General features: G+C 35.7%; 1 protein-coding gene across 2 annotated transcripts in view; it reads left to right on the top strand.

Moving 5' to 3' along the window:
• The window catches only part of SLC30A7 (solute carrier family 30 member 7), a 67,036-nt gene extending 56,406 nt beyond the window's left edge, over positions 1-10,630 (top strand). The window contains exon 12 of one of the 2 annotated variants that reach the window (XR_013991695.1): positions 4,408-5,733. Coding sequence is in view for 1 of the 2 variants with exons in the window: in XM_081025561.1 (XP_080881687.1) it covers positions 4,408-4,455 (48 nt within the window). In the remaining variant the exon portion in view is untranslated. Of the gene's footprint in view, positions 1-4,407 lie in introns of both variants that reach the window. The other variant, XM_081025561.1, reaches the window with a different exon arrangement.
• The last annotated feature ends 1,453 nt before the right edge of the window (positions 10,631-12,083 follow it).

The raw sequence follows: 12,083 nt of genomic DNA, 5'->3' as shown, positions 1-12,083 counted from the left end.
TAGATTCCTCTGGGATTATCAGTTAAGTGATAATCCAGCTTTCAAACTGTAAGGTTTTCTGTTGGCATAGAAAAGGTCCCCTGTTTCTTCCCTTGCACTAACTTTTAGAAAATGAGTTGTCATTTGGGAATTGATGAAAGAGAAAAATCTATTTTTTATGTTTAGTATATTAATATGAATAGGAAGTGGGATACTGGATTAGGAAGGCAAGTTAACATTTTTTTTCCTTGTTTTAAACTGATGTCATCTATCCATTTTTTAATATGCTTTTATTAGAAACAATGTTTGAAGAAAAATCTAGAATATGCTTGGGGTTCATTACCCTCCTCAGTTTGACAAGGCAATCAAGCTAATACATACCATTTACTCCCTGATAGAACTTACACCTTTCTTTCTTCCATCTTTTCTCCTCTACTGCCTGTTTCTGTTTTTCCTTTTCAGTCTTAAGCCCCCAGCTTCCTGCTTCAGGATTTTGTGCTGTATTCTCTAGCCTCAAAATAGAAGTTACACTGATACCCAGGAAGGAACCCAAAAGCCTCCTCACAAGCCCAAGTGGGAGTTCCCTGTTTCAGAAACCTCCATCCACACCTGCCACTCTCCTGCCTTTGTAATCCCTTCCTGTCTGACCAGGGACCTCACTCAACCTTGTTATATCCGATGGAAGGCAAGAGTGGGGATAGGGAGAAGCTGTCCACCCCTTTCCAGGAGGCTAGCCACTTTCCCACCCTTTCCACTTATTTTCCTGCTTGTAGGGTGTTCTTAAAAGTCTTTTATAAGTGTTGACTTTGTATTACATCTGCATTTTTTCATTATGCATCTTTCCATTTTCTTTTTTCATCATATGTTCTAGATGTCCACCAGAACCCAACCTCCTAAGGAGGCTGGAGTGACCAGCCATAGAATGTGAGGCCAATAAATGCCTAGGTTTGTGAGAGCAGCAATAGCTAGCCTTTGCTGAGAGCCTACTGTGTGCCGAGCACTCTGATAGGTATCTAGCATATTAATCTATACTCATAAGACAGGTGCTATTACCCCCAATTTATAGGAAAAGGAACCTAGACCCAGCTTGTTATTGTCCATGACTTGTAATTTTATCATATTCACTATTTCACTAGTTTCGAAATGATTTCGTTTCCACATGGAAAAGTAAGACAGTTTTTCAAAACTTCATTTTAAAGGGAAAGAGATTAATAGTATATGTTCAACCAAAAACTAAAGTCAAAAACTTCTGTAGTTTTTGAGAATTGGTAACGAATACAAACCAAATTTTCTATAGCCATATTCCTATTTATTTTTCCAAATTTTTTCTTCTGGTTTGTTTTCCTTTCTACAACAATTAATATTTACTGAGGATAGTCCAAGACTATGGCAGCAGGTTACAACATTCATTTTCTTAGTAGCATAGATCTTAAAAATAACTAGCTATCTTTGCAGTTTAAAAAATGTTGACTGAATTATGGTTTACATTATTCTCAGGATATAAAACACAATGAGTATTACATGGTTTTTGCTTTTTAAGGACAAAAATGTATAGTTATTTCAGGGGTCGTCTGGGCTGAGTAAATAAAATATAATTGTAATCAATCATGACAATTTGATTTAATAGTTTTATTTATAGCATATGAAATCCTTTCTCATATATTCACATATGATCCTTACAATAGTGCCTGGTGTATAGCAAGAATTTATTAAATATTTGTCAAATATTGGATGAATATGTAATAACTTTGTGAGATAAGTAGGGTTGGTATTTATGAATACTTTTACAATGAGAAAAACTGAGATTTGGTTTTAATTTTTAGCTCAAAATCGTACAGATATTAAGTTCTGTCTTTTTTCTGCCACAAACCTAAGGAGAGGATGCTATTAAATGTATATTCAGAGAGATTTACCTTTACCACAGCAAGAATTTTTTTTTTTTTTAAATAAGGCAAAAGAGCTAAAATGTTTTCTGTGCTGGTAACTTCCAGGGTCTAGCCAGTTCTTTATTCCATTTAGAGTAGTTCCCGACTCTTCTTAAGCATTCATTAGTGTTGCACAGAGCTCTCCTACCTGAATGCTAGGGAAAAGGCCATGCTAGAAAGTAACACTTTGTGGAGCCCAGAAAGCACTGTAAAGGGTAATGTTAACATTTTATCCCTCACTCTGGTTTTTTGTTTGTATTTTTGAGTTTTTATTTTTATTTATTTATTTATTTATTTATTTGGTTAAATACTCTAATTTACTTTTCGTTCTATTTCGTTCTATGGTGCTGGCAAGAAAGTGCTTATTTTAACTGATTGTATGCTTTAATTTTTAAAAAAATCATTTTTATTTGAAAGAAGGAAATTAGTTCCTCCAACAAATATTTATCAATCACTTACTGTGTGCTGGTCACTACTTGAGGTTCTGGGAGTCAGCAGTGAAAAAACAGACAAAATCCTTTATCTTGGAGAGATTACTTTATAATGGGACAGTGACAATAAAGCACAGCAACACAGCAAATAAGTTTTAATATATCAAAAGGTAGTAAGTGTTAGGGATGGGAGAACAAGGTAGGTGCGGAGGCATTTACCATCCCTTGTAGCAAGCTTTTTTCGATAGCCTGGATAGCACCATCTGACATACTATATTTACTTGCTTATTATCTCTCCTCCTTCCTAGTTCCCAGTTGCATATAAACTCCGTGAGGACAAGAATATTTTTTTAATCTATTTTGTTCACTGTGGTATTCCCAGGGGACAGAAGGCTAGATGGAATACAGTAGATGCCCAGAAAATAATTGTTGGATGAATGAATTGAATACATTTTATACAGGGTGGTCAGGTAGGCCTTACTGATGTCTAAGTAAAGATGCGACAAGAGAAGGGAATATATCATGTGCTTATATTGAGGAACATTGTTCCAGGCAGAAGGGCTAGTGTAACTGAAGTAGAGTGAACAAAGTGAGAGGAGTAAGAGATGAGATCAGAGAGGTAATGAGGGCCAGGAGGATCATGGGAGGGTTTTGTATGCCATCCTATGGACTGTGGCCTTGTAAGGACTACGGACGATAAGCTATTGCAGGGTTTGAATGATGGAGTGACGTCATTCTATGTAGTTGCTCTACTGAAAATAGACCAAAGGAGGGCAAAGGCAGAAGCGTGGAAACTTGTTTAGAGACCACTGCAAAATCTAGGCAAGAGATGATAGTGACTGGGGCCAGGGTGGTAGCAATGGAGGTGATGTAAAGTGGTCAGATTCTGGGTTTGCATTATTTGGAAGTAAGGCAAACAGGTTTTGCTTAATGAGTTGGGTGTGAGAGAAAGAAAGCTCTTTAGTTGCAACATTAAGGATGGAATTAAGTTATAGAAGATACAGGATCAACTGGTCTGAGGGGGAGGAAATAGTGTTCAATTTGGCTGTGTTGTGATGCTTGTCAGATATCAAGTGGAACCGTCACGTAGAGGGTAGGAAGGTTGCAGTCTGTAATACAGATGTGGGAGGTGTGAGCATATAGATGGTATTGAAAGTTTGGATGCTAGATGAGATCCACTAGGGAAGAAGTGTAGAAAAAGATCTGAGGACTGAGCCTTTGGGTATTTCAGTGTTTAGTGTTCAGAGATAGAAAAAAACAGCAGAGGAGACTGAGAAAGATTGGTAAGTGAGGTAACAGGGCAAATTGAGCATTCTCTGGAAGCAAGAGGGGGAAAATGTTTCAGTAGGAGGAAGTGATCGCCTCTGTCCTTGCTGATAGATTAGTACTGAGAGGAGGACTTAGAATTACTGGTCTGAGCAACTTTGAGGTGACCTTGACAGATAGCTTTGCGAAATGGTAGGTGGCAAAAGCTTTGATGAAATGGGTTCAAGAGAGAAGACAGAAAAGGAATTATAGATAGTACATATAGAAAAATGGATAATACAGGAGACATAGGGGCATTTTTAAGAACAATGACCTTGAATAGCAAATTCATAACCAAAATTGCAGAGGAGTTGGGAATATAACGTAATTAAATAACCAATAGATGGATATAATTATTTAAGCATTTCCTAATCATTTATCACGGGAAGATTTAGACTGGATTGACTTATGATTTTAGTAGCCAACTTGTCAAGCACTGTGGTGTTCACTAGCAGAATAATGGTAGATGGGTAACTAATTTTTCCAGAATTCACTTGGGCAGGCATGTAATTAGTAGCAAGACTTTCTTTTGTAGGGGTAAATGGAGACTCTTTTGTAATTTATGAATATACTTGTTTCTAAAATAAAATTATGAGCACTTTAGATGAAAAATGGATAAGTAGTTCCCAGAGACTGAAGGGAAAAATAATTTTTCCTTTTTCAAAAAAAAAAAAAAAGACTTTTTTTTTTCTCCCTACTACTTTTCTGAACTACATAGTTTGTTATTGGCTTGCTTGATTTTCTAATATTTTTTTTAAACTTTTCAGGCTGGAGTGAGACAGCTTTATGTACAGATTGACTTTGCGGCCATGTAATGAATGAAAAGAAATTATGCTTTTTTGGGCACCGACTTTTTCTGGTACTGTACAATCCAAAACATTGTATCTAGCTTTTTGAAACAGAGAAATCATCACTACAACTTCCCAGCATCAAGTAGACCAACTAGAGCCAGCTGTTTGCACTCTGCAGGGAGTTCACAGCAAAGGGACCAGAATGAAGACGATCTCTTCTGGACTTCTGGTCTTGTCTTTTGTGCTCTTCCCTCCAAACCCTTTTTGATTTCTGAGGTTTCTAGTTTTGTTCCAGGGTGTTGCTTTTTGTTTGTTTCTTTCTTCCTTTTTTTTTTTTGTTTTGTTTTGTTTTTCATTTCAAATGTCCTCATATTCACCCCTCATCCTAGCCAGTAAGAAATTCAGATTGTGGGCCTCTAATTATCTGAAGTGTCTTCACTGAAGCTGCTGGAAACCACTGCTTTCATTCCCACAAAACCAGTGTTATTTAAAAAAAAGAAATGGAAATCTGTTTTATATGTAATGTCACAATTGTTGACGTTCTTCAGTTTAATCATATGTTTGTAAAATTGTTTGTACCTTGCAAACTTATGAATCAAACCATATTGGGTTTTCAAAGTGCCTTTGTCTCAGAAAATGTATTTGCCAGCATAGAAATTTACCATCAAAAGTCATATTTTCTTTAATGAATATTCTGTAATCTGTACAAAATAAGACTCTTGTTAGTAACGTATACAGGTTGTCTTTCTTTGTACTTCCAGCATAGGTTTAGGTAGATAAAACTTTTCCTTTTATTACTTTATCTCTTCAAAAAATAAAAGATTTTTTTTTTTTTTTGCTTTTTAAATCAATTACACATTAACTTATTTTGTGGACTGTTTTCAGAACATTGCAAATGCATCTGTTATACAGGCAGTTGTTTTGACTTACTTAAAACATTCGCGAAATTCCAAATTTCTATGAAAGCTACTGTCTTTGATAAACTTTCCTATATCTATCCTTGCCATTTTTGTGGATTTTATTAATGAAAGGAAAAAGCAATATAAAGACAGAAATGGTTATGACAGTGTCATTTTGCTTTTTCATTCTTCAAATGCTGAGTCATACAATTTTCTTGTGCAAGTGTTTCACAAACACAATTGCTTTCAAGAATCCTATAGCAGCATTTATTGAGTTTGAACTATTGAAGGTACAGAGCAAACATGGTAATATAGAACTCTTCCTAACACAGGTATCTTAGAAGTTAATAAGTTTATTTCTAGGTTCTTGTGTATTTGAAAAATAAAATTGCAATTTGAGATGACAAGTGCTTGAACAGTCTATTTAAATATTCTGTGTTTTATGAGGAAATATTGATCTAGATAGACATTTTCCCATTTTACTTCATTTTATTGCAACGCATATTCCCTTGTCACTTAAAAACAATTGAAATTGTTGGGGGAAGTAAAACCTTGCAGGATGGAACTAATTGTTTAGAATGTAGATCAATAGTAAGCACTTTTTCACTGCTGTGGCAGAAATCGCTGTTGATTTTCCCTAAGTTTTAGAGTATCTTTTCCCCTATTTCTGACCCACAATTTATGAACTACTGTATATTGTATTAGGAAAACTAGACTACTTGCTTCATGCTTTTCTAAACTCCTACATATTGACATGAACTGTCAATAGTCTTTTTGCAGATTAAGTAGTATTTTCAAAACATTTTTACTTAGTGCCCGGCAGTTCTAAAGCTAAGAATTCCTGCAGTGGAATGTTTCACTGAAACAATTGTTGAAATGTTTGAAGAGGGAAAGTATAATATAAAAGGAAATGTCCTGTTAATGGTACTGCTTCTTCATTATGCGTGTAAGTAGTTACTTGGAAGTTTGCATCCACTGCCAAGCCTGATGGAAGCCTGCGCTGTTCTCTGGGTTTGGGCATTTTACGGAAAATGACAGATCAAGATGAAGACAGGGATTTGGGATGTGTGCCTTTAAAAACTGATTATGTGCAATTGTATTGATATTTCACGTATGCAGATAATATTTGCACTGGCCTGTAAAATTTACCGGTGCGTTTTGAAGATCCACTTCTGCCTTTCGCTGAGCCCTCCAAGTGAAGTTTTTGTCAGAATATGCATCACTTTAACTATACTCTGAATACACAAATGCATGAGTATGTTTTTGTTTGTTTGTTTGTTTGTTTGATAAGGCATTGTCTGTATAGAGCATTAGAGTAATATGAAACTCTTAATTTTGTACCTGCTATAAGAGATTGCCAGCTCCTATCATTTGGCAGATTGGCAGTAATATTTATGCTTTAATTAAATGTCTTTAAACCCGTGCGTGCAGCAGTAAAAAGGTAGTGAGAAAAAGCAAATTCTTTTTCATTCTTAGGAACTACTTTGTCTTATCAGTGTTGGCACAGATGTATTTGCTAAAGTAGATCATTTTATTTCAAGTAGAAATACTACTTGATTAGTATTATAAAATTTAGAATAACCTTTGGGGGAAATCTGAGTATCTGAGTATAACATTGCTAATATTTTAAAAACCAAATTATTCTCTGGAGAACAAATTTGTATTGCTCAGGGAAAGTTTACCTTGCCAAGTAAACTTTCCCACGTAGAAGTATACCTACACTAGTTTTGTGGTTTTAAATCTAGATTAGTCAGATGAAAGGCTTAAAGATGGCCCCCTTATAATGCTGACTCCTTGTGAAGGATAGTGTTTAGTTTGTCTGTAGCTCAATGTTCCTTGCGCCTCGCCGTTGTCCCCACCGGCATAAGGAAGTGGTAACATTGGCATTGTGATTTCCCTGGTGTCCAGAATGCTTCAGCATTCTTCAGAGCTTACACGTAGATGCCAGTAACCCAAATACTGTGACTTTTGTGCACTTTGTAAAGCAGCCAAATCATTGACTACAAATGCAGTTAGAGTTCTCTAATGTTTTTACCTACTGTGAGCAAATTTAGAGATTAATACGGCAGCGTCCTCTTATGTAATGCTGGGATTTAAGAACAAAAATATTGCATTGTTTAACAGAATTTTAGCTGTAAGGGAACTGTCCTGCGAAGCAGCCTTGTTCTACCTCTCATTTATTACAGATGAGAAAATTGAAGCCCAGAAAAGCTGTCGTTTACTGTAGGTCAGAGATAAGTAGTGGCAAAGCCAAGACTAGAATCCAGGCCTTCTGACTCCAAGTCGAGAGTTCTTTCTATTTTACTGTGCTGCCTCTCCAGTGTAGTATTTGCCTTTCTGTGAATGTGATGAAAAACCATTTGTAAATAAAGGACATCTGACCTCCCTTTTTGGTACATTAACACACTTTATAAACGGAGTTTTATTATCTTTTCATATCTAATTATGAGGTTTTCAAATATTAGTTCCATAGTATTCTTTATGGAAGATACACTTTTTTTTAAACTCTTTTTTACTTTTTTATTCTTGTAAAACCAGTTCCTGATTTTTTACAAAATTGATAACATTTGTGCATTGGATACTTTTAATTTGCGAGTGAATTCATCTGTTAATTTTGCCCAAGGCTTAATCCAGTTTAAGGATTGCTTAGTTATTTTGTGAACTCTGGTACTTTTTTAGAAACCAGGCTAATGCACAGGTTATATCATTTCAGTCCTGCTACTTTAGTTTTCAGTCACTGGAGAGCTTTTGAACTTTCAACTTTATTCTCAGAGCCACACAAAATTGGGCATTAAATGTTGTACAGAACAAATGTTTTAATTCAGTAGGGTAACATTTTGAAGTTTTAACAGAATCCCAAATGCTAAACTGCTACTTTTAACTCCTCATAAAAGCATTACCTGGAGAAAGCTTTTTTTCTTTCTGTCACCATCCTCGAAACAAATTATTTTCCAATTCACAAGAACTTTAGCAAAAATGGAAATTATTTTATTCTTTAAAGAACACTGATTAAAAGTTTTAGTAATGGAAGAAGATTGTCTTAACACATTATCCCCCAGAAGCCTTAGTGATTCAGGTCTCAGCCATAAAATCAAGACAGACTTTGGTTTATGTTTAACCATTTTCTAACTACAAATTATACAGAGAGAGTAGGGTTTAATCTTTATTAAGTGTTTATGTGGTGTGTGTGGTGGCCGTTTTCGTGTTATCACATTTGAAATCCTCACATTCTACAAAAAAGAACTTTGCATGATTTTATGATTGACAGAGCATTTTCAAATGTTTCCTCTTCTGATTCTCTTAAAAACCCTGTGAGGAAGGAATTCTTAACCCCATTTTACAGATGAAGAGCACTGCAAGAGAATTTAAATGACTCCTGGGGGATAGTGGTAAAGCACTGACTCTAAATCCAGAGCTTTTTCTGGACTGCTCTGTTTTATATGTGTCATTCTACAATGAGTTAAAGACCCAAAAACTTGTAGCAGATCTAAATAGACTCCTATAAAATCAGTGAACAATGACCATGACAAAATTGACATGGGAACAGTTGATACATGCACATTGTTTATTTAGACTCATTCCTTTTCTATCCTCTTATGCCGATTTCCTACCTTTGCCATTGAACTTAAACTGCTAAAAAGAGCAATCAGAACTCCTTTTAGCACTTTTAAGACTTAAAAAAAAGGTAAAGTTTCATTGACACTCAATGAAGTAGGCTGCTTAAAAGGAGTGACCAGAAGAGAGTCAGTGCCAGTGAGTCAAGAGAAACTGACTGGCAAGAGACGTTAACTGCGTTATTAGGAAATTGTCTTTCAAGAAGTACAATTTTGTACGACATGAGAGAGACACTGGTTGATTTTATAACATTTTATAGACACCTTTTCAAAAGGAAGAAATCTATTTCATAATTAATAGTAATCTGTTCTTAAAATTAATAACAGTATTTCATTTTGTATTTGTAATTTTGATCATGATGTTGGAAGTCTGTAGAAAAGAATGTCTGATACATCCTATTATCCCAAAACAGCATGAATTTACACTTAAATACTCAGTAAATGTTTGGTTTACTAGTGAGTAAATAAGGTAGATATTAGTGGATACAACAGTAAGGATTGGGGACAAAACCAATAATTCACTGTTTATTATAGAACTCAGCTTTTCTTTGGCTTTTTTGCACAAATAAGTGACTACACTCACTTGGGCCATTTTCTTTTCAAGTAGCCCAGTGAGCTGCTCATTCATCTTAATACAGAAATAGTAGAAGTACATATAGAGATGTTATGTTTTGCATATTGTTGGACCAGACTTTGGCAGAACTGGGACTGGAACCTGGGTCACTTGAATTTTTATATTTTGTATAGCCAAATGAGAAAACACATTGTCTTCTTTGTTTTTATGGAAAGTTGCCATATTCATATCACTTTAAGGACCTGTGTATAGCATGCCTTCTATTTCATTTGTCCCAGATGTATCATCCAAAACTTTGAGATATATCTTGAAGGTGTTCCTATAAAAAACACTACATGTATTAAATGATTTAAATATTCCTAGGATAGTTATGTTTTCCTCTCTAAATACTAAATTTTACTAGAGATTCTCTGTTAATCTATTTTCATTGCTGCTGCCACTGTAAAACTTCCCCCTTTTACTAGTGAAAATAAAGCTTTATTTTGAATTTTAGTATTACAATTTTGTTTATATATCACACATCATGAATCAGTTAAGCTCTGTAAAGATTCCATTTTGAATGAGATGTATCCCTGCCAAGAGTTTGCCAAGTAATCCCACTGCTTCCTCTAACAGCAAATTCAGTGATATTTCTTCCCAAGTGATATTTTGCCCCAGTATTTGTGAGTTTGATCAATATATAGGATGGGCCTTTTATATCAAATACTGTAAATGACAATTTGCCAAATCCCTTGTTAGTATATTATCAACACGGTTACAACACTTTACCTCCCTGTCTTTAATGGTTTCTAAACATATGGCAAAGTTTGAATTTGGGTCTGATTCCTTTGGTGAAGATTGTGGCATCAAAACATTTCTAAACAAATGTTTCAAAGAGTACAAAGCTAGGTTGGAATGTCATTTCAAAGACTGCGTTGTAATTTGGTTTGCATGTGCTAAAGTGAGCGAGCGATTCTATTTGCTTAAGTACAACAAATCAGTAATGTATATACTTCACTTTTTGCTACTTGAAGACATTCTTGTATGTATTTTGTTTAACATCAGATATACCTAAAAAGAATAAATAATTGTATCAAAATTCTTCCAATAAATTTTCTGTTTAAGAATCTTTACCTGAAGTGTGTCTTGTCAGTTTGGTGAACCTAAAAGAACACTGAATCTTACTGGAATAGATTCTAGAGGATTTAAGGAATGAAAGGGAAAGAAGGGCTAGGAAACGGCAAAACCAGTTAGAGAGCGGAGAAAACTAGGGGACTGGAAATGTCTTAACATTGTGAAGATCCTCATTGTGGCTCTTAGTCATTTTACTTCATAACCATGTCTCTTATTTATTTCCAGATATTTCCATTAACCCTAAATTATTCTCTAACCTCATTCTCTGTGGATGATCTCAGCTTCTAGGAAATGAAGACCAAAAGCATCTGATATGAGCTCCATTTATCCTTCCAATTTTTTTTCCTCTAAATCAGAAGCAATTCTTTTTCGAAATAAGTTTTTCTACAAAACTCCAGATCCCATTCATCCCACCTCCTCAAACATATTCTGATCAAAGCAGCCTCTTTGGTTTTAATCTCTGCCACACAAGTCAGGGCTTTATCCTCTGTGTTCACTGTCACCTATCTGATATGTGGTCTATGTGCGTTTCTTCTACTTCCTTTGTAAGCATTTCCATATCTCCTAGTAATGGGGTTTCACTCCTCCCTATTTTGTAGTTAATCAAAGGCCATCGGTCACTGACTTCTTGTCACATCCATGGCAGAGCTGCCAGCATCTCAAATTCTATCAACAACAACAAAAATAACATTTATCTCTTCCACTCAAATCTCTTCTCTACCAATTTCTGTCAGAATTCCTTACATAATTCCTAGAAATCTAAACTTGGCCTTTGCCACCTCCATTTCCCTAGTCCCCTATCACTAAGTTCTCTTCATTCCTCTGAAATCTGTTACATTCACCTTTGTATCCTCACTGTCTTATTCCAGTACTTCCTTAATGACTGCATACAATCTCAAGAGCTGTCTGGCTTCCCGTCCATTCTATGCCCAGCTCTAGCCACCACCACTTCAGGCCCTCCCTCCCCACCGCACCCCCCCACAGTAATTCTGGACTTGGCCGGAAGTACCAGAAATTTCTGCTGAATCAGACTTTTGCCCAGGCCTTTTAAAAACATTTCCCCTACCCTGGCTTCCTGATTACCTTTTGGTGGCCTGTCTGCATACTGGACTTTGACCAACCACGGGCTCCCTGTCTTTCCTCTGCTCTCTGGAATTTGCCTCTAACCTAATTAAAGTCTACAGTGGCCCATCGACACCCCCTCAGAGCAGCCACTTCTGTTCACATACAGGTTTAGGCAAGTTATTTACTTCAATATTTCACTACCTGATCTGTCTAGAGGTTTTGTTTCCTTCCCCCAGAAGCTTCCATGTATTATACTCAAAAGTCTACTTTCAGTTCTCCAGGTCAGGAATCTTGAGTGTCCGCTATACGCTCATCAAATAGAAATAATTCCTCTGAACAACTTTAAAAACTCAACAATATTTTTCCTTGCCTCCTTAGTCAATCTCA

The sequence above is a fragment of the Rhinolophus hipposideros genome (assembly GCF_964194185.1).
Source record: "Rhinolophus hipposideros genome assembly, chromosome: 19".
Taxonomy (NCBI): domain Eukaryota; kingdom Metazoa; phylum Chordata; class Mammalia; order Chiroptera; family Rhinolophidae; genus Rhinolophus; species Rhinolophus hipposideros.
This window is presented reverse-complemented; position numbering and strand designations above follow the sequence as displayed.